The sequence below is a fragment of the Trachypithecus francoisi genome, unplaced genomic scaffold (assembly GCF_009764315.1).
Source record: "Trachypithecus francoisi isolate TF-2019V2 unplaced genomic scaffold, Tfra_2.0 Lachesis_group1, whole genome shotgun sequence".
NCBI classification, from domain to species: domain Eukaryota; kingdom Metazoa; phylum Chordata; class Mammalia; order Primates; family Cercopithecidae; genus Trachypithecus; species Trachypithecus francoisi.
The window spans coordinates 177781036-177804851 of record NW_022681454.1 but is presented as its reverse complement, the minus strand read 5'-3'; the positions used below and the strand labels follow the sequence as shown (position 1 = coordinate 177804851).

The 23816-nt window shown below is 41.5% G+C and overlaps 1 protein-coding gene across 5 annotated transcripts in view; it reads right to left on the bottom strand.

Annotated features, from left to right (window-relative positions):
• Positions 1–3461: 3461 nt before the first annotated feature.
• STOX2 (storkhead box 2) overlaps positions 3462–23816 on the bottom strand; it is a 234998-nt gene continuing 214643 nt past the window's right edge. For 3 of the 5 annotated variants that reach the window (XM_033215782.1, XM_033215785.1, XM_033215786.1), the window contains exons 3-4: positions 16123–18388; positions 3462–9982 (exon numbers count right to left, since the gene is read on the bottom strand). In XM_033215782.1, the coding sequence (XP_033071673.1) occupies positions 9787–9982; positions 16123–18388 (2462 nt within the window). In that variant the 3' untranslated portion in view covers positions 3462–9786. Of the gene's footprint in view, positions 9983–15912; positions 15962–16118; positions 18389–23816 lie in introns of those variants that run through there. The other 2 variants (XM_033215783.1, XM_033215784.1) reach the window with 2 other exon arrangements.

Below are 23816 nucleotides of genomic sequence, written 5' to 3'. Positions count from 1 at the left end.
CTTCACAGTGAAGAAAGCTGACAACCACTACCTCCAGCCAGATGATCAAGGTTAACATCAACAGTGGTAATAAGTCATAATAAATAGGATGGACCCTTGATATGATATGATGAGAATCGAACTTTATCTCTGTGGTCCTCCTCCCCAAAACACATAACTCTGGCCTACTCATGACAAAAGTATAAGTCATACTCAAACTGAGGACATTGTACAAAACACCAGACACATACTCCTCAAAACTGTCGAGGACATCAAATATAAAGAGAGTTTCAGAAATTGTCACAGACCAAGGAAGACCAAGGAGGCAGGACAACTGATTGTAGTATAGTATCCTGGTTGGGCTCCTGGGACAAGAACAACAAAAAATGACAGTGGGACAAACAGAAAATTTGAATACAAGGTGAACTTTACTTAACAATAATGTAACAATATTGGTTCATTAATTGTGACTAAGGTACTGTGTTAATGTGAAATGATAATAACAAGGGAAATTGGATATAGGGTATCCAATAACTCTCTGTACTATCTTTGTAATAATTCCAGAAATCTAAAAATGTTATAAAAGGTTTATTTTTAAAATGCACTGGAAGTGCTTTACTCTAAAAAACTCTCTACAAAAATGCTGACTGCTGAAGTCCCGAGGCAAGTCCTTCTAAAGTGCTGGCCCTTTCACCAGTTGGGCTAGAGCAAAAGTCAATTGTAAAAGATACCTTCTACTATGCTCATTTGTCTGGCTTCTTGGGGCCATCTGGAGCCCCAATCCACCTAATTAAGTCCCCTTCAAATTAAGAGACGAGACGCGGAAGGGAGAGAAGTGTAGAAATGACCATTTCTGTTTCCAAGCTCACTGTTCTATTCCAGAGAATCTTAACACTTTCCCAGACTGAATATTGGTCCTTTGACATTCAACACAGATGTCCTCTCATGAACTGCCTTGAAATAACACATGAAGGAAACAAGAGAGGCAAAAACTGTCTTCTCCAATGCACTGAAGCTTTGTTAGTTATCTGTCTCACTTGTTTTAGCAACAGTGACAAACAATGTGAAGCTGCACTGTGTCGATGGGTCTGCTGATTACTACACCACTGAGCTGTTACTAACTTTAAAGGGGGTGTTTGGCCGGGCGCGGTGGCTCACGTCTGTAATCCCAGCATTTCGGACAGAGGCCGAGGCGGGTGGATCATCTGAGGTCAGGAGTTCAAGACCAGCCTGGCCAACATGGCGAAACCCTGGCCCTACTAAAAATAATCAGCTGGGCGTGGTGGCAGGTGCCTCTAATCCCAGCTCTCAATGAAAGTTTTTGAACCTGGGAGGCAGAGGCTGCAGTGAGCCAAGATCATGCCACTGCACTCCAGCCTGGGCAACAGAGCGAGACTCTGTCTCAAAAAAAAAAAAAAGAAAAGAAAAGAAAAAAGAAAAAAAAAAAGGAGGTGCCTTTCAGGGGAAAAAACTTTTCCCACAATAAATCATATATTGTATAGTAAAGAATGGTAGGCACTGGCTTGAAGTATAGATAGAAGAAGGTTACAAAATAATTTCCCAAGATAAATTCTTAAAAGGGAGTCACATGGACATCACAAAATATCCTTTTGCATGATGTGTCCTTTAGTTTCATTGTCATTTTCAGACTATACGAATACAGGCACCTTTGGTCTAATTCGATATCCATCCACCCATCCATCCATCCATCCATGCATATCTGCAAGTTACCATTTATCAGGCCTCTGATGACTCAGCTGGTGGCAGATATCTACAGAAGTGTTGGAGAACCAAAGGCTCTTAGTGCAAAGGTGAGAGTGGAAATGAGGTTGAGGAATAGCAGTGGTCTGTGGATACAAGGAGGGAAAGACAATATAAATGTAAAATTTAAAATACTAGCGATCAAATTGTGGTTATCAATAACAGAGAGCAAGAGTGAGTCCAAATATTAATAGCATAACAACAAACAAATGAAAATCATTGCTATTATGCAAAGTGAAGTGTAGTAAAGTAAAATAAACTCAAGGTAATGGAAAATAAAAATAATGCATGGAACTTTACAATAAAGGATGAGAAGCAAGGAAAACACGAAGGAAAGTGACCTGGGAGGAATTTATTTGATGGAATTCAGGAGCTGCAGTTAAGCAGCCTATTCGGCCTCTCTTGAGCACAGGTGCCTTGGTTTTTCTTGAAATTCCTGTATGGAGCAATGTACTGTGCAAATATATTAATCACATATGATTAACTATTTGCTTGACAGGAAAGGTCTGGAGCCACTGAGTGTGAAGGTCGGGGGTGGGGTGGGGGCCCAAGATCCAAGTTCTAAATCCAAGAACTCCCACAGTAGGGATAAGATTTTACAGTTAAATGAAGTATTAAGGTGAATGACTTCTTTTGATTACTCAGTGGTTCTCGATTTCACGGCCAACACCAGGGAAGGAGGCAAGTATTGAGTACTCTGCTTGAATTTTCTCTAAGGAGGGGGAGAAAACCCACCACTCTAAATGCTAAAAATAAGTTAAAACCATGCCATTTCCTTTGGAAAGACAACATGTTTATGAACTGTGACCATTCTCTCCAAGGAATCAGAATCCTGCCTTCCCCCTTCTCCTTAAGTCCCCACGTCTCCTCGGTTCACTAGATAGTTCTGAAAGGAACACACGGTTACCTTTCCTTGACCACAAGCTGCTTTTGGTCCTAGAGTAAAACTCACAATATACTCCCAGTATTCCTGCTCTTCCTAACTTCATGCCTGAAAAAGGAAAGTCTGTATGGAGACAGTTTAAAATATATAGACAAACTTACGCAACAAAATACAACTTGTTCTTCAAAGCAGTCACCTCGCGGTCTCCAGACACTTATCCAAAGACACTGTCATGGTTCACAACAATTTTTGGAAGTCTACTTTGGATACTGCCTTTATAAGAAAATCAGGCTCGACTTTATGGCTCGTTGTTTTTGACTGAGAATGCTATTTCCAGCTTCATCATTAATGGGGCAGCAAATCCCTTTGGTATTTGCTACAGTGAAGAGACGCAGACGAATGTATGACAGCTGGAGGCAATTAAACACGGTGATTCCGAACCTGTGCAAGTGACTCACTGCTACACGTGAGCAGCCTCCTCGTGCTTACCGGGAAGAGGATCCCATCCGCTTGGGAACAAAAGCTGAGCTACGAGTGCTAATGAAAAAGAAACCCCAGACCGAATCACATCCCTTTATCATTTCATATAGAAAATGTAGTTATACGCATCACTCTCGCTCTGTTTTAAATCCAATTACCTAAAAATGTGATTTTTTCCCCCAACTTTCATGGAAAAAGAATTTTGATCAGATATTTTCAGTTTTAGTTGTTTTAACTCAGAAGCTCTAATAATATTGTGTAATCAAAAATGTTATAAAATCCTATTGATCGAAGATAAATAAATGAACCTCACCTAAAATATTTTCTCTCAAGCACCAAAAAAAATCCACTTAAGACATATAACCAAATGTTATTTAATATCTTAAAAAGTAACACAATCCAAAATGGATATTTCACACAACACTACATAAACAACATGAACACAGTATCACCATAGGGAGGGACTTTCAAATATAGACTTACAAAAATCCCTGTCCTTTTTTTTCTTTTAAGTTATTATACTAAGCATGACAAGTAATCATCATTTACAGTATGGTACACAGACACGATAAAAACCATGTTACAAATGTGCTGTTATAAATCAGTAACATTAGGGAAGACATTTCATGAACTGTAATTATTTCATATGAAATACTATACAATATAAACAGAACATCCATCTTGGATGACCTTTACAGCAACCAGAGACCAAGTAATTTAAAATTTTTTTTCAGTGCAAACACATTTTATTCAAGGCAGTCTTGGCTGCAAAACTCCTTTCTAACATACAGTAAATCCCACTTGCACATCTTAATTCATTTACCCTAATGCAATAGTCACATTCAGTCACTCAGAGAAAGATACCTGCAGAATTATGATCCCTTTAAACTTGCCGTTTAAATTTAATTCTCTTCTAGAACGTAGTATGTGTCAACTGCTCTAAGGACTTTAATTTGTAGCTGTCAATACTTGCACGAAGGTGACCCTAGGGCAGTTCTATTCCTAACCCAGCGAGTGTGCGCGATACTGCACAGTGTTCTGCCCTTCCAATGTGGAAACCGTGACGGCGTGTCAGTATCTAGGTGGGGAATGGAAAGGAGGACCTCGGAGGAAAGGAAGCGGAGGAGCTGCTGCGTGTGTACTCCGTGATTAGTTTCCTGCAACTTCAGAGGACAGATATGGGAGATCTCAGGTCTCACATTTGGTACCTCTTCTTGGTGGGAGCAAGGGAACAGGTTCACTAAGATCAGCCTTGGGACAGGGAGGCAGGCAACTGTACACGGACCAGTCAAGCTTCTAACCTTACATTTCCAGCCTTCCAGAATCATCGCTGCCTGACTTGAAACACGCCCTTTCCTTCTTGGCATGGTGTGTGTGTGTGTGTGTGTGTGTGTGTCCACATTTGAAGCCAACAATGAATGATTACAGCCCTATAACCGATCGTGTTCAATCATAAGAAAGTTTAGTGCCCTTGAGTCTTGTAGAATTCTGAATCTTGTGAATCATCAACTGTAAGTCATAGAACTGTAAAATCACAGGATTGTATGTTAGGGGAGCCATCACTGGGAATCTCCTTGTGGGCTGCTGCTGCAAAAGATGCAGAGGATTAACTCAATAAGAAGGTGCCAATGTCTGTGTGAAACACACAATGAAATGTAATAATGAATGTTTTCATATATGTAATTTATGAAACATCTCCTGAATAAAAATCTGTGGGAGAATATTGGATGGATCCTTAATACCATAAGACCTTCTGGGAGAGGAATGGGGCGACAGCTGATTCTTTTATCTCACTTGGCAAAGCTCAGACTGATAGTAATCTCTTTCCTGCCCAGATTTTACTAACCCAAAGCAAAACAGTGTTTTCCGTGCCTTTTGCATTCATGTTTCCTGTGTTCTAGCTCCCCCAAGCACTGAACATGTGTAGAAAAGTCAATCACTACCGGAGGAGCCCTGGATGATGTTGACAATGGGCAGGGCGGTCCTGGGGGAGACCGGGGAAAGAAGAGATCGCTCCTGCTTGGGCCACTGAGGTCTGGCAGCACGTGGCTAGTTGTGACTGACCTGTGGTGATGGAGGAGATCCCTGTCAAAGATCATCTATCTCCTAATTTGAGAAAACACTTAGAACTGGATCAGCTCCCTCAGAAATCCAGCTCCTCCAAAGTTGGGCTCGATATACTGTACTGAATTTCTATGGTGCTAAGGAGCACTGTGAAGAGTACTTGATAAAGTTTTTAATTAAAATTTCTGTTTCAGCACCTTCCACTGCCAGGAGCAGTCGTGTTCCTGAATGATTTAGCACGGGAACTATAGAAACCCAGTATGAAACTGTAAACAAGGGTGTGTGTCCAGATCTGCTTCTGACTGCCATGGCATTTGGGTGGATCTGTCAATCACCAGCTTCATCCATCGATACCAGTAAGGTGTGCTGAGGTGTAAAATTCCAGACACCCTTAACTTTTTTTTTTGAATGAAAATGGACAAAAGCGTCAAGTTGTATTTGTTTTCTTTGACTTTATTAGCACACATCAGAAAAATAGCATTGTATTTAGTGATTTCTCATGATGGTCTATCAAACAGATAGAAAACAGATCATTGATAGCTGCCACTGTGTTTCTGGGGAATCTTAAGTCACTCCTTTTGTTTTATTCATTTCAAGTATAGGTATTACAAAGATGACCTGTCTTGTGAATTGTTTGTGAATCTGAATGCTTTGGAAGCACTTTGAGATCCCAAAGTGAATCGTGCAAAGTCATTATGTTGTTGGTTTTTAAATCAAGCTCCAAATACTGCCCATGTTATAAATGGCGAGACTTTCAAAAAATGATCACTATTGTATTGTGAGCAATATGCTTGTAATTGAAGTTAAAAACTTTATTTTCAAGTACACTTGGTGGTGATAAGTGGTTTATCCTGGGTAGAATTTTGCAAAGCTGTGCCAACCTAAAAAAGGAACAATGCTTCTGCTTCCACTTAACAGGTTTCTTCTCCCCATGGTGACTGCAATGTAATTTAAATTTACATTTTAGAAATGCTGGTTGGGCTATGAAAGAGGGACCTGGCAACAGCTGGTGTTCAGATCACTGTTATTCCAGATTAACTGTGAATTGACGCTTCCTGAACCCGACCTTCACAACATCAGAGAAGCAGTAGTTTGTTATTTTTGTCCAGCTAGTCTCCATTCACCTCTTCTACTTGTTTTCTCTATTTGATGGCACCCCCCCCCCGTTCATATGTTTCTTATGGTCCCCTGAGATGTGCAAAATATATATAATGGAATACAAATTATTTAACAGAAGTTGTGGAATTCACAGCACAGCTCTTTTAATTAAAGTGGAGTTTGGGCTCAACATGGTAGCATGCGAGTGAAGGCAGAGCCCAAAGTGCTTCAAGCTTGGCAGTCCACATTGCTTGTGTGTCTTCTGTTACTGAAAACTTAGACTTCAAATCAGATTTCCAAAGGAGTAAATAGCTCTCTCAATTACGTTCACCCATTGGCTCTTCGCCAGAGAACTTTTAACAGGAATGGGTGGGGGGCGGGGGTGGGCACAAGAATTTTTAAACTTCCCTTCATTCCTAACAGAATCAAGTACGCTTTTGTGGGGAAGAGAGGAGAAGATAGGATTACATCTGAAAGCCAAACAAGGGCGTACGAGAAAGCCATGGCGATGGAAAGTCATGAGTCCACAGAGGCAATCACTGACACACACAGCACGCCATGCCCTAATGTTGAAGGAAGTGTTCAACTTTGCACTTCTGAACGATACACTTTAACACACGGCTGCCATTTCATCAAATTTATGGAGGTAGTTATATGTAAAAATAAAAATTACCATAAAGTAATATGTTGTATCATAATAATACATAAGTGTGCAAAATGCCGACAGATGTGTTGACCCTTTCACAGAGATTCAACCAGATTCGGTTTTGTAAACCTTTCAGTTGCTAAACCCTAAGACTGGATAAGCAGTCGTGTAACACAAAGCTATGATTTTATAGGAGGAAAAGGATACCGGCAACGCCTGGCGAGGACCCCACTGTTCCGGACCGAGAGCCTCACCGTGACCTTGGATGACATTTGTAATGTGCTGCCAGCAGCCACTCCTCCCCTGTTCAAGAATCTCAACCAGATTCAGGCAGGAATATTTTTATATGCAACATCTGCTTACATGGTATCACCTTTGAAGTCCATCCTTTCTACACGAATGGCTGCTGGTCTAAGGGAGTTTTTAAAAAACTATGTACCCCATAGCATCAGGCAAATAGTGTCCATATTTATTTGAATAATGTCTTCTGTAAACCTATATCTCGTGAAATATCAATAAATCCCTATTTTAAAGCTTCTCTTAAAGGGAATGCTTTCCTTTCCTGTTCACACAGCGTTTGATTATTTCAATGGCTACTTTCAGAGGATCAGCTAGAGGCTCATGTGTTGCTTCCATGGTTATATTATTTATGAACTGAGAGTAGAAGAAAAATTTGAGAGCAGGTTTTTGGAAAAAATGAATTTAGACAAAAATTTAGTAACCGTATGATATGTAACTCCCCAAGGGAACCGACTATGTTGTCTATTAGATACACGATCATTCCTTCCGGACATATTTAAGCAGGGAACCGACTGTGTAGTCTATTAGATACATGATCATTCCTTCTGGACATATTTAAGCAATAAGACAAACAATGCGTCGAGGCATGCCTTGGAGGAAATAAGGCATGAGACTGAAAGCCAACTGGCTTAAGCATTTCAATGGTATGGGAGTTTACTAAGAAACGTGCTGAAGTTTCACTATAGTAAGTACAAAAAAGGAATTTATACCAAACTCAAGGAGTTCAGTTTGACCCAATGCAACTTCCAAATAACTGAAAAACTACGAGGGAGCATGTCAAGGTTTCAAGAATGAGTCCAACCGTGTATAGGACTGGATTCTTTAAACAGATTGCTAGTGATTAAACCTAATACAAAAACAGATGTGTCTCACAAATCATATGCCAGTTACTGAAATTGGAGATGAAAATATTCTAGATTTATTTTGGGATATATATATATTTTATGGTGTATGGCTCCCAGCAGCACATGCCACTGAACTAAATAAAACTTTATGTCAGGACACTTACTTGTGTCCTATGTAACCCTTTTGCAAATAATATTCCATTACTACAGATCTGTTCCACTGTTCTCAGAAAATAAAACATGGGAACGTTGGAATGTCTCTTTGCCATAAGATGAAATTATTGGTCATCCCTTTGCTGCTGGGTCTTCTTTGTGTTCAACATGACATTGGAAACCAAAGCAAAATGTTAACAAACCATTTTGAAATAAGTTGGGCTAATTAACTACACATCCACCTAAAAACGCCTCCTGAAATTGGTTACAAAGTATCTGTAAACATTACTCTGGCATAGTTCATGTATGCATAATTGTTATTCTGATAAATTTTAGGGGAGTACAAATTAGGATTATACCACACTAGCAGAATGAGCACATTCTGTTGTTTATTACATGGGCACATGTATATTTCTAATCAAAAATTATTTTAAAAGTTTTCTCTATAGATATCTTCCCAGGAATAAAAGGCCTGAAGTTCAACCCTCCCTAAATTTGCTCTTTCCTATAACCACTAAAAATTATCTCCCACAGCCTAATTTAGGCATTCTATCTAAAACTACATAAAATAGATTTATGTCCTTCCATTAGAAAGAATAACATCCTCAGGCCATACTCTTCATTTGTATCACAAAGAACACTTTGCTTTTAAACAAACTAATTATTGTATCTATTTGAGTAAGATAGGGTCATCCTAAGTATCACAAGGAGGAAATTCTCTTCCTTCGATATTTGAGTAATACCTTTTACAAGTCCACATCACCTCTCCCATCACCTAGTGCTGTGCCCCAGCCAGATTGGAAATTCCTTTCCTTTGTCCACTTCAGATTCAAAGGCCTATATTCCTGTTTGTGATCACGGAAGGTTAAAAAATCAGACAAGCATCTGTTACACTTGAAAACAAAATCCTGAAAACATTCACTCCCAGCGATTTCCATTGCGACCCCTTCTCACACACTTCCATGGGCTCCTGCAAAATAGTGTCACGAAAACTCACAGTGAAAAATGACTGGTGCATAAACAATTCACACACAAAGGGCCAGGGTCCCTTCGAGTTAGTTTGGCATCTATTTCCCTCAAGGTGGACCCTTGCATTTGACATTTCGTGGTGGCTTCGTTTTTTTGTTTTTTTTTTGTTTGTCTGTTTTTTGTTTTTTTTTTGTTTGTTTTTGGAAGTGTCAAGGATCAGTTCTGTGGCACCGTTTAACCACAGACTGGGAGCAACACGCATCTGTGGCATTTTAAAATGGAATTGGCAACTGCATGACATTGAAAATGCATATTACACTTACAGTGTCTAGACTTTCCTATGTGTGCTCAGATACAATTAGTGAAGCAAAAGTATACATATCACCCCTACTGTTATTCAGTTGCTACAGAGCCATACATGTGAAAAGCAATACTCTGAAATAAAGATTTTTTGTGTTTTTTTGCCCTAGCCCTACTTAGCAGCACAGTTTAAGTAAACACAAAAACTGTGGTTGAGATGCTTGTCTTTCCAAAGATGTAAACATCAGTCCCAGTGTCGTAAACTTTGCTGTATCGAATGAGACAGAAGATCTGAGGCAGAAGGACTATCACACACTCGTAACAGAAGCTTGCAAGCAGTTGGAAGGTTTCTGCAGCTTCTCAGCTTCATTTGTCGGCGGGTCCGTGCTCGCTCGGAAGTTGAAGGCTGGACCAGCTCCACCATGGGCCGGGCTCAAAGCAGGGTTCTGACGACGGTTACTTTCAACAATGCTTGATGTGTTGGAAGCCAGGCTCTCCCGAGTACTAAAAGAGTAAGAAGGGTTTGTTTTGTTTTGTTTGGAACATAAATAATTATAAATTCAGCCCCAGAGGAAGAGCAAATGATGTCGTTAATGGATTTCCTCTGTTGGTTCATAATGTCATATCAATATACATCTCGACTGATTATTCACATCTGCCTCTCCACCACGGGCTCCAGAAGCTTCCACAGACATATAATAATCAGCAGCACACTCAGTGAATAAAGGGTTTTTAAACAGCTAAATGTACTTTGAAATGTCTTCTCCTTCTTTTCCCACTCAAGGAAACGACTTCAAAATTGGAGGTGATAGCTAGCTCTCGCAGTGGTTTTTAAAATGGATACTCATAAATACACCTAAGTCATGATTTCATTTCAGGCTGGAAATTCACTGGCATAGCCGCTCCTGAACACACTCGATAATTTTACCCTAAAGATTCCATTTTCATTCTGGACTAGATTTTGACTTTGGGGGACTCTAAGCATGCCCTTTTTGGGGGGACCCTGAGCATTTGCTGCACAGATGAGAATAAAATTCATTTTAAATGTTTTATTCCACTGTTTCAAAATTTAACACGTTAGTTAAAATACATTATATTTTCGATAAAGGACTGTAGATTTTTTTTCCCATTGATTTGTTAAGTTTCCATTCATTTCTGCTCCACTTCGGCAGGATTGTTTTTGTTTGGATTTTTGGGTTTTTTTGGTTTTTTTTTTTGAGACAAGGTCTTGCTCTGTCCCCCAGGCTGGAGTGCAGAGGTGTGATCTCAGCTCACTGCAACCTCCGCCTCCCCGGCTCAAGCAATCCTTCTACCTCAGTCGCCCGAGTAGCTGGGACCACAGACATGTGCCACCATACCCGGCCAATTTTTGTGTTTTTAGTAGAGATTGGGTTTTGCCATGCTGCCCAGGCTGGTCTCCAACTCCTGAGTGCAAGCAATCCGCCTGCCTTGGCCTCCCAAAATGCTGGGATTATAGGTGAAATATTGTCTTTTAAAATAATTCGTATAGAAGAGATGTGATTTAAAAGTTGTGTTATTTTGCTCTCTCTTTTACTTTTTCTAAGTTAGAAACATCTGAATCTATTTCATTGCTTTAAGATATTTAGAACATTTAAGATTTCAAATGCATAGGGCAATGGCAGGAATCAGATGACTGGCCCAGATTGAGAAGAACTGAGTAGGTTTCCTGTTCCAGAATCTCAATGTGGCTACAAGAACTCTATCAGCTACAGGGACTGAGGAAGCCAGAAGCATTCTCAAAACATCCACTGCATGAGGCAGAGTCAACGCTTAGGAAATATTCTCTGAGAGTTGGTCCCCACATCTGACTTAAGCCTGCTAGAGCTAGTTAACAGGTCAAACCATTACAGCGGACCACTACAGTCCTCTCCTCTCTTTCATTCCCATCCTAGGCGGATAGCAATTTTGTCTGAATCCTGTGCTCTGACAGTGCTTTCCAAGAGGTTATTTAAGCCTAACTCCTTGTAGCTTTGAGTGGGCTTCTCACTAAGAAGCCAAGAGTTAATTGTTTAAAAGGCAGTTTGTTCACTGACAACCAAAAACAAACAAACAAACAAAACCCTGTAATTTTCCTGAATGTCAAGGGTGCCTCCAGAAAGGTAATCCACTTATAGAGAGAAATCAGGTTTTTCATAACGCTTATGGTAAATCTGAGCAAACCTAAAGGACACTCCAAAATGTCATCACTAAAAGGGAAAGTGCTAGACTTGTCTACATGACATGTCCCCCAGGAAAATTCACCAGTGGCTTTGCCAGAGCTACCACTGAGGCATGCAGCAGGCGGAGGAAGGAGGAGGGGCAGGAAAAATGCAAAACCCCGAAGATTTCAGGACACAATCCTTTGGTTTCATTCTTAATCACCAAAGTAGCTTTTTACAGTATCTGACTTCCTCATCTCTAAAATAGAGAGTTACGATGGGATTTATTTACTCCTAGGGTGATTGTGAAGAAGAAATACGCATCAAGGAAGAATCTGTACACTAATAAGGTAGAAAATGTGGATTATTTCTGTTACACACCTAGCATATAATGAAATAAATAGTGACTGTGGGTTCGCTTCAGAATCCATGTATTACAAATGACATATTTTCTATGGGAAAATACATTTTAAGGTTCAAAGGATTCACTCTTAAACCAGCTTTCGAGGGGTGGGCTCAACATTTATTGAGTGCCTGCTGTATACCAGACACCATAAACACATATTACAATAGATCATCTGAGCTGGGGTCTATCTCTACGATAAGATCCCTTTGCCCACCTTCAATCATAGCCAACATGTTAATAGTGGTGAATATGTAGAGTACTTCATCTTCTCCAAAGAATGTATTTCATTATTGTTGCAATAATGATTACAGTCTGTGACATTCACACTGAGGGCTCCGGATATGCTGACGAAAAAGTTAAAGGAGATGGAATGTTAGCAGTAAAAATATTCCTCAAATTCCAAAAGTTGGGTTTTTTTTTAAAAGAGAGCTAATGGAGTGCAACCTTAAAAATAGGATTTCAGGATTTTATAGGGAGGAGAAATGGACCAAGTGGCTGTGTTGTTCGTCCTTCTGTGCGCATGTGTTCCCCTGGTCCCAGGCGTCTACAGCACATGTTCGTGCAATACATTAAGCAGATACACCCCTGGCAGCCTTTGGTCTCTTGATTTTCATATTGTGTTCATCAACCAGCTTTAGGCCTCACATTTGGAATCACAGGCTTTTCACGTCAAGACTTTTCATTTTCAGTATTAGATCTCATAGCACAGTTCAAGTTTCTAACCTTTTTCCATCTACATCCCCTTTAATTCCCAACAAAAGGGACTCAAGAATTTTGGAAATGTGGCTGAACATGACTTCTGAGCCAGCACTGAAACCCTGGGGTGTGGAGAAAAATCACCTTTTGGGGTCTTTTTGTTTGTTTGTTTGGTTGGTTGGTTGCAGCTTATTTGCTGAAAGATTTTAATAAATGGCCTGCTTAAGCTTTTCATGTCAGGGCTGGGCACGGTGGCTCATGCCTATAATCCTAGCACTTTGGGAGGCCAAGGCAGAAGGATCTACAAAAATTTTTTTTTAAATGACCAGGCATGGTGTCACACACCTATGGTCCCAGCTACTCAGAAGGCTGAACTGGGAGGACTGCTTGAGCCCAGGAGTTCCAGGAGGCAGTGAGCTACAATCCCCACGGCACTCCAGCCTGGGCAACAGAGTGAGACCGTGTCTCTAAAGAAAATTAATCAAGATTCCCATGTCTCCCAGCAAGGGTAAGGTATGAGCAGGATAATGCTATCTGTCTAAAACAGTCCCCAGACTGGAAAGTAAAGTCTCTAGAAGTCAAACACTTTCCTTTGCAGAACATACTCCTGGATCAGCGAGACAACTCTGTGACTTTATTATGGTGTGCAGAAAAGAGTTTGTCACCTAGTTTCTAATCGAAGGGTAGTAAATACGAAAGGGGTAAATTTAGCAATTGTCTGTAGATTCTCTACTAACTACATAAAATGTATAGGTGATACATGTTTTCATGTAGAGCAAATTCTACTTAATATTAGTGGGCAGACGTGGCTATTGTGCAAAGGCTGTCTCTTTAGAACAAGCTTTACCTTCTGCCATGACAAAGCATTTAACTTTAAGTACACAATGAAACAACTGAAAATCAACTTACTTCAAGAAATAATCCCAGTCATAAATTCTATATTCTGCACCCCAAGTTTAGAGATAGTAAAATATTTTCTGTAGAGATACTGGTTCAACCATTTCATGAATATCTCTGTTTACCTTCAAACAAACAAAAAACTTTCAATGTTATGCAATGGAAGGTTTTCTAGCTAGAACCCATTAAACGACTCCCAATGTCTCCTAAGCAACTATCTCCTTAGTATGGCAGCTTCCTGTCTGTGGAAGCCCAGGGGCCCAGAGGGAAAGGAGAAAGCTTTAAAACCAGCGTGTGAAAAGCAGGTAGGAGGCAGAGACTACATAATGAGAAACAGTAGAACAGAAAGACACAAGCAGAGACACCACACCTTCCACCAGCAACTGTTCTGAACTTCTACCACGGATTACAGACCTTCTACCACGGATTACAGACCTTCTACCACGGATTACAGGCCTTCTACCACGGATTACAGACCTTCTACCACGGATTACAGGCCTTCTACCACGATTACAGGCCTTCTACCACGGATTACAGGCCTTCTACCACGGATTACAGACCTTCTACCACGGATTACAGGCCTTCTACCACGGATTACAGACCTTCTACCACGGATTACAGGCCTTCTACCACGGATTACAGGCCTTCTACCACGGATTACAGGCCTTCTACCACGGATTACAGACCTTCTACCACGGATTACAGGCCTTCTACCACGGATTACAGACCTTCTACCACGGATTACAGGCCTTCTACCACGGATTACAGGCCTTCTACCACGGATTACAGGCCTTCTACCACGGGTTACAGGCCTTCTACCACGGATTACAGACCTTCTACCACGGATTACAGACCTTCTACCACGGATTACAGGCCTTCTACCACGGATTACAGGCCTTCTACCACGGGTTACAGACCTTCTACCACGGATTACAGACCTTCTACCACGGATTACAGACCTTCTGTTTTGCTAATCCGGTATCCACTACTAGGAACTCAAGAGGAAAAAAGAATAGAACAGGAAAATGAAGGAAAAAAGGAGAGTTAAAATAAATCGGAAAATTAATATCTGATCTGAGATAAAAAATTATTTAGCAAAAATGATTTCTCAGAAAAGCCACTTAGTAAACTAGTGGTTTTCAGGCTGAGGCCCGTGGCTCCCTGAGGCCTCACAGGCTCCTCGAGGGGTGGGGAGAGGGACTGGGGCCCATAGTCTCCACTATCACCAAGGCCATCTCTCAGCTCTGTGCAGACATTAGACTTCCACACACGTGTTAACTTGGAAGAAAGGCTCCATGACCAAAATAATAATAATAATAATAATAAACCAGCCCTTTAATAAATCACAAAGGCCTAGTATGGGATGAAGCAATTAATGATTCCCAGTTCCAGCTGTGTGATACTTCCAACATTATCCAGGGATATAGTGAAATGATCACAACAGAATTAATTTTAATTCTTAATAATTAAAATAAATATATGAAGTACATAATCCTATCTGAATCCGTGTTAAAATTATAAGTATTGCAAAATCTTGGGAATCACAGCTGATGAGAAATGTCAATCTCTCAGTAGTATTTCTGCATCTCAGAGTCACCAATCTGGAGTAGAAGTTAGAAGAAGAATTAGGTCCCATGTTACTCTTTGAGGAGAAGAAAGAGTTAAGGAGAAAAAAGGAAGTTGCACAGACTCTTGTTTGCTTTCTGAATCCCTGCACAACTCTAGAGCTTTGGCCATGACCACTGGGCACCACTAACTCGCAACTGTCAACCCTTGGCTGAACTAACACCTACTACCAAGAAGGAACTACAATTAGACTGCCCAAAGGGGCTCCGTCAATTCTGCGGAGGAGAAATAAACATGGCATGTGCTTTGATCTAACAGAGCACAGGCCCCTGCCCTCACTGTGAGGGAAGAAATATTCCATTTCTTGGCGGCGAAAGGAAGACGTGTGAGCCAGAGAGACAGGCTGCACAGAACACTGGGATCCAAATGGTAACAAGCTTCTAGATCCATTGGAGAGGTTTTGAGATCTGCTATTATATTTTCACTAGAGGGATTCCTATCCTAGCATCAATCAATTTACTCCCAACCCCTATCTTCCTCCCCTGCCCCCAGACTATTTATTCGACTCAAAAAGTTACTATTTTTGAAGGACTTAAAAAACATCCTTCTCTTAGCATGGGTGGCAATATGAACGTAGCAGAAAAAATACTGGAAATGTTGGTTTTAGTTAGATCAGACTGATGCAAGTTTGAGGGGAGGAGCCAACCCACCAGTCCAGATTGGTGATCTCTGCAGGTGCAGAAACATTTTTTTCAATTCCTGAAAAAGAAGTCAGAAACAGATTGTTAACAATACAAACCATACAACTCTTAACCCTCATCCATAGAACTGAGACTATGAAATCAGAAACTTGTCAAGTTACGTGCATAAAGCCCCAGGCCCCGCTAGGTGCGTATGTGCACAGAGACACCTCTCCCTACCGTGGGGAGTTGAATCCACTGTCCACTGTGATGCTGCTGCTGTCCATGCTGTCGAGCCGGGCTGAATGGGTGGCTCTCTGGTTGCTGCTGCTGTCGGTTTCTTTCGGGGCGAGAAGGGTGAGGTTCTTTTCAAATTTCCTCTGCAAGTCTCTTTCCTTCTCCCTCTCGAGGAGCCACTGCATGGTGCCTACGTCCTCTCTATTTTTCTCCTCCTCCGTGTTCTTGTTTGCCCCTTCCTCAGAGTCATCATCATCAGAGACGTTGTAATAGTCAAAAGAGGTTTCCTGGTTCCCTCCCGACTCCTGCTGACGTTGGGAAGCAGGCGTGGCTTGTGCCGCCGAGGTCCCCAAGGACGGTTCCAGTTTCTCACATCGGCCTGGCAATGTGTCAGTAGGTGTCTTCGGGTGAGATTTGAGGAGGGACAGGCTGGATTTGTGATAGCTGTTTACAGACAAGGTGCTGTGAAGAGGTTTGAACAGGGTGTCTTTGCTAAATATCTCTTTCCTCTTGTCCAAGCTGCTGGGCTCGGCACCATGGTGCTGGACGAGGCGCCCGTTGGCCATCCCTTCAGCCACTCCTCCCGAAGCAGCTGGGCCCCCACCCGGCCCTTTTGGTGAGTCCTCCTTGTGTCCTACAGGCTCCCTGGAGGAGTGGGGGACCTGCCTATCAGATGGGGAGAGCTTTTTCACCCCTTCTACCAAAGTCAGAGTGTCATGGTCCTCCTTGTTCTTTCCCAGAGGTGATGGTGCTGTGAGCACTGTCTCACTAGAGGTGTTGCACTGGAAATAGTCATCTGTGGCTGTTTTTGTTGGACAAGAGTTGAGTTCGCCATAGGACGGCAAACTCTCAGGTGGTTTGCCCGGCTCCAAAAGGCTACAAGCGCTGGATGGTTCCTTGCTCCCACTGACTATCTCTGGAATACACACCTCTTTATAGCTTGTGGACGAAATGTGAGCCCTTTGGTGACCAACAGTCTGTGCAGGCCTTAAAGTACTGTCGTCAATGTAGGATTGACTGGGGGTCTGGTCGTCTTGGCTGCAGCCTTCAGCCAGGTCTTCCGGCGTCCCTAGAGAAGAAGCACCCAGGGGGCCTTTGGAGTTATCCATGGACCTGGATCTCTCCTTGGCTTTGTTGGATCTCTCATTCCTGGACCTCCGGTCCTGGGTATGGCTGTGGCTTCGGTGCACTTTTGAGTGGGAGCTTCCCCTAGAAGGTTCAGGAAAAGGCATCTCAGTTCTCCTTTTGGCCAATTCACCAGACACATCCCATTCTGGTGTCATGGGGAAGTGGGACTCCAGCACGTTGGTGTTGCTGTGCATGATGAAGTTATCTCCTTTGTGTTCAATGATGAAGCAGCCCTCCCTGGGCACCCTGGAAAGAGGATCACAGAAGTCATACTCTCTTTCCCCTGGGATATCCAGATGTGAACCGTCGGAGGGGTCTCCTTTAGACACTCGTGTCTTGCTGTGAGACCGAGACTTTCCATGGGACTTCCGATGCGTCCTACTCTTTTTACTCCTTCCGCTGTGATGGGCAGAGGACCCGGCTTTACTCCTCTGGGCCTTTTCCTCTTCCAGTTTCTTCATGAGCGCCGTGTGCCGCATGACATTTTCCACAGTCAGGTCTGGGTTAATGCGCCTAATGATTTCCATCTCTACCTCCCGGGGGATCGTAGCTGGCGTGTCCTCGTCTCGCAGGGGCCACTCTTCAGGAGGAAACTGGGCAGAAAAATTGGCCAGCTGTTTGCTCTTGTCTTTTTTAAAACTTAGCCGGAATAACTTGAGCCCGAATTTTTTTGACTGCTTTTCACTATCTTTAGGTTTGGAGAGAGTTTCTGTCTTATAGGAAAAATTTACAGTACTTTTGCTCTTTTCAGTGGGTGGCACCTGGCACAGAGAAGGGGGGCAGTAAGGGTCTTTGCAGTCCTTGGCAGACTTCCTCTGCAGGGTGGGTGCATGTGTGCTGTGCACGTCTTCTCTGCAGCAGTGGCAAGAGTCGCAGTGGTTTCGGGGCAATGTCCTTTCCCTGACACAGCCTGAGGCAGAGGGCGTGATGGTCCCGGGTTGCGGAGAGGTGCACTGAGACCGGTCAGGTATCCTCTCGTCCAAATGGTACCATTTACTGTTAGTTCTTATGAGGGAAGGAGTTATGAAATAAGTCTGCGGGGTAACGATGAAGTAGCCATCTGGAGTTGGGTAGATTTTCCTCTCCCGCACTAGCGTGTTCAGCGTGTGCCGCAGGATTTCTTGGCTTGGGGTTGGAACACCTGAAAAAAAAACAAAAGAAAACAAAACAACAACAAAAAAATCCACTTGTGAGAATGAAGACAGAACATGTTGATTCCTGATTTCCAGGATCCTATTCATTCGCCAAGATGCCAAGTACCATGACATGGCTAGGATGCACTATTCAGACAAAGGTGTTCATTAAGTTCAGTGCAAATCCTCGCCTTCTTGGATAACTCCTAAATTACTACCCACAGAATGAGCAGATATAAAAGCTGTGAAGACAGAGATGGAAGTCAGGTGGAGACAGATTGCTACTGTTGTTACCTGTTGTTTGAAAGAAAGAATATTTTTAAATGAGAGAAAAATGAAAAATCTTTTCCATAATATGATATGAAAGCAACTAGAGAAGCAGAGTGGAAGTATCTACCTTGATATTAAAAACACATCTAACATATATGGAGGCTACCATAGAGGAGTTGCTGTATGTGCTCATTGTTAAAGATTATACTTAATAAACTTAATTTTGTGAATTATATAAAAGGGCAGCTAGACTTGACTACTGTTTATGATGTACTCTCTAATTTTGGAGTCATCGCCTTCCATTTGGAAACTGACTGCAGCACGGGTAAAATTCATGTAAGAATGTTCTCCTTTTTGGCGTCAGTAAGATTAAGGTGATTTTTCTAATTTCTAACCAAAGCGCCCTAATAAATACACGAGTGAAGGCTTTGACACTCTATATCTGTTTGTCCAAAACTGCCATATTGGCTAGAATAGAAACACCAGATAAAAATGATGAAAGCTTCTTTGTATGACTGATCATTGTTTTCAAAGGGTTTTTGTGCATGTTTATGCCTCGTCTACCTTAAGAGACAGAATTAAGAGTATAAATTCTTAAGAGAGTTTAACTCTCCAGGCTCCAGCCCACTTACTTCATTTCTTGGGTATTCTTCATTTCTCAGTGCCAGGCACATAAAGGGTGATAATACTTAGAAGATTGATCTGAAATCGGTCAGGTTGAATCGTATGAAACTGCCAATATGTAACCATCTGACTCACAAAAATAGCAGTTTCATGTGGTTCAGCCTAACACGAATAAGGCAGTGGAAGGTGGAGACCAAAAGGCTGGGGCCAGGCTGCTGGATTGAAACCCTTGCCCTGTCATTGCTAGCTGGCGTCACTGGTTGAATTACGCACTCCCCATCCCAATTTGTATGTCGAAATCCTAACCCCTAATACCCTTTTAAATATGACCTTATTTGGAGAAAGGGTCTTTAGAGTCAAGTTAAAATGAGGTCATTAGAGCGGTCTCTAATCTAATACGGCTGATGTCCTTCTTCTGAAAAGGGGAAAGCTGGAGACAGAAAGGCACAGAGGGAAGACACCGAGGAGACACAGAGAAAGTGGCCATTCATAAGCGGAGGACAGGGGGCTCACAGCTCTCAGAAGGACAACCAAGCCTGCTGAGATCGTGATTCTGGACTTCTGGCCTCCAGAACTGTAGGACAATAAACGTTGGTTGTTTGAGCCACCTGCACTCTGTGACAGCAGTCCCAGGAAATGAAGACAGCTGGCACCACCTGAGGCAGCTCAGCCTCTCTGAGCCTTCATTTACTGTCATCAAAAGGTGGATAGCAATAGTACCTGGAGCCACAGGGCTGAGGTGAAAGGAGTTTAGTGTGTGTGGAGCAGGGCACGGCACACAGAGAGTGCTCAATACATATCAGCTGGGAGTTAGCCTCCACTTCGGGTCGGGACTCACAGAAAACCAGATTGCCTTCAAACAACGATGTGCACCAACCTAGAACACCTGGGTGAGCTGAGCTGCTTCCACTCCCCAAGTCCTTCCACAGTAGGAAATCAAGGTATTAGAAATGGCCTGGAATTCTCAAGGGGAGAAAATCCATGAATGCGAGGTAACATACACACCCATTTGCGTTACCATCTTCAGAAGGCATCCTTAGTGACCAAGGCAGAAAAGGTAGCATTGTTCATAGATAATGTGTTAATATCATTATTTAATTTTTGAGTCGCATGGTTTCCTTTTAGTCTAATACTTTACTTCTGGTAAGCTAACATTAGTTTTTATACAAATGATTTTAAGACCAATAATAACAAAATTTGTTTTTTAATTTTATAATACTTTCTGTACAAAATAGAAATGAATTTTTTTCTTTCTTTTTTTTCTTTTTTCTTTGAGACAGGGTCTCACCCTTGCTCAGGCTGGAGTGTAGTGACAAGATCTCAGCTCACTGCAGCCTCAACTTCCCCAGGCTCAGGTGATCCTCCCACCTCAGCCTCTCGAGTAGCTGGGACGACAGACACACACCACCACACCTGAGTAATTTTTATATTTTTTGTAGAGATGGGGTTTCTCCATGTTGCCCAGGCTGGTCTCGAACTCCTGGACTCAAGCGATCTTCCCACCTCTGCCTCCCAAAGTGCCTTCCACTGAATAACTTCAGGGGACACCACTGACACGGTATATACCTTCTGAGATGAGGCACACCTCTGCACCGCAGTCTCACAAATGATGCCCACTGTTATTGTTTAGCACAGTAATCAAGATAGCAAGCCCATGTTTAAAAGCGACCACATCTTAAATGGTAGCATACTTTCAGTCAACAATGTGACAAACTTCCTCAAAAACTCGTAAGGTTCATTATAAGTATTCATGATTGACCAGTTTACCATGGCTCCTAATAAGGGAAAGCTGAGGTATGCATGATAAAAATAGCTATTACTATAAAGCAAAAGTTTACTTTTATTATAGAATTTGCTGACTGTAGGTCTTCCAAATGATGATCTTAGGAAACTCATACAGCTATTAATATATAGAATCATGACTACAATGCAATCATCTTTACTTACAATTAAAAACAAGTTCTCTGGTGGTTCTCAAATGAAAGAATAAAAAGAAAAATAGAGAAAAAATAGAGAAACAATTTTCTATTTCCATAGAGTATTTGTGCTTACATTTTCTTATGTCTTGGGTTTCCAGGTATATCAATCAAATAATGTTTAATTTGATAATGCACACTAGAAACATTCTTTGCCCCCTGTGCAATCCATTTTCCATGCTATGACCTGGGACTTTTCAGACTTAACTGAAAGTTGCTTATGTTTATGATTATCGTTTTATTATTAAGCCCTGGTATACTGACTGATCATCTATGAAATTCAGGGTTCTACCAGAAATCTGTAGGGTTGACCTGAGAAAGTGATGGTTGTGATGGATATTTAACATTTGCATACTCCACTACTTCCAAATTCAACTCTGAACATTTATCATGAATTCAGATGTTGAGGGCTTAAAGAACAAAAATACACTTTACATCCTAACAGGCCTGAACCTGACCTCTTCCACACCTTTACATTTTTCAAAGCAAAAATAACTATTTAAAAACACCGCATGACACTGTGATCTACTTGGACCTACGTATTGCTTTTTTTTTTTTTTTTTTGAGATAACATCTCACTCTGTCACCCGAGCTGGAGAGAAGTGGCACAATCTTGGCTCACTGCAACCTCTGCCCCTCAGGTTCAAGTGATTATTGTACCTCAGCCACCCGAGTAGCTGGGATTACAGGCACGTGCTACCACGCCTGGCTAATTTTTGTATTTTCAGTAGAGATGGGTTTTACCATGTTGGCCAGGTTGGTCTGGAACTCCTGACCTCAAGTGATCTGCCCACCTCAGCCTCCCAAAGTGCTGGGATTACAGGTGTGAGCCACCACAATCAGCCTCTATGTATTGCTTTAGTCCTGCAAATCTGACAAACTGTCAGAACAGAGAGCACGTGGACCTGTTCTATATGATAAGCACTTTTAAGTGAAACCCTTTAATGAGCCTCGTTAGATTATTCTTGTTTGTGAAGAATGCTGGCTGAAGAAGAATTCGATAAGAGCTGACATAAGGAGAGGAATGGGAGACAGAACACAGTGTATGTAGTATTAATATTCTCCAGCAATCTCTAAAGTCAAGTTCAGCTCCATACGTAGCCTCATAGGTCTATCTCTATGTCCCTGAAGACCAGCCTTCCTCCCAGAAAGATTCAGTTGTAACAGCTTAACAGGTACCAGACCAATTTAAATAATCATTCTGGATGAATGGATGTGTAGTTATTTAGAAATATGAGAAGCAAGTATTATTCTTTATAAACCTTTAAAAAATATTCTTGATTCTGTAATGGAAACTGATAGATAAAAGTTGTTGAGTTGGTTTTCAAGAATTCAGCCAACTTTTTTTCACTTTTATAGAAAAGTGATAAAAAGGTTTAAGTTTTGATGTATCAGAAATTTTTACTAGAAGACTTTTCACTAAACTTTCTTTAGAATATGGATACCCAAAACAAGAAAAGAAGCCAAATTCTAGACTATACTTTTGATTCATAAAATATACATTAAATATGAGATTCAAATATTTTAATACTTTGGCTCAAAAACTTTATTTTTCAATGGTAAGATATAAAAGAACTAAATATTTTATTCTTGTCTTTAAAAAACAAAAAATATAAATATGATCTTTAAATCCCTCCAGAGTTTTAGCACTGTCATGAAAATATGATTTTCAAGTAGAATTTAAAGGGTTAGGTTTTCTAAAATATTTTCTTCTGCTATAGCTTAAGTGATAGCAAAAGACAGACCAAAAAAAAAGCGAAGGAAGGAAAGGAAAGGAGAAAGGGAGCGAAGAAGAAAGGAAAGGAGAAAGGGAGCGAAGAAGAAAGGAAAGGAGAAAGGGAGCGAAGAAGAAAGGAAAGGAGAAAGGGAGCGAAGAAGAAAGGAAAGGAGAAAGGAGCGAAGAAGAAAGAAAGGAAAGGAGAAAGGGAGCGAAGAAGAAAGGAAAGGAGAAAGGGAGCGAAGAAGAAAGGAAAGGAGAAAGGGAGCGAAGAAGAAAGGAAAGGAGAAAGGGAGCGAAGAAGAAAGGAAAGGAGAAAGGGAGCGAAGAAGAAAGGAAAGGAGAAAGGGAGCGAGAAGAAAGGAAAGGAGAAAGGGAGCGAAGAAGAAAGGAAAGGAAAGGAGAAAGGAGCGAAGAAGAAAGGAAAGGAGAAAGGGAGCGAAGAAGAAAGGAAAGGAGAAAGGGAGCGAAGAAGAAAGGAAAGGAGAAAGGGAGCGAAGAAGAAAGGAAAGGAGAAAGGGAGCGAAGAAGAAAGGAAAGGAGAAAGGGAGCGAAGAAGAAAGGAAACAAGGCAGGCAGGCAGGAAACAAACTTTGATATTTTATGAAATACAGTTTAAAATCTGGAGCTATTGCAGAACATAACTTTAAATAGTTACCACCCATGCCCTAGCCCAGGGGTCAGCATACTTTTTCTGTAAAGAACCACGTAGAAAATATGTTAGGCTTTTAGCCATACGACCTCCATTGCCACTACTCAACTCTGCCACTATTGCATAAAGAGCCAAAGATCATTCATGAGCAAATGGGTACGGCTGTGTTCCAATAAAACTTTATTTACAAAAACAGG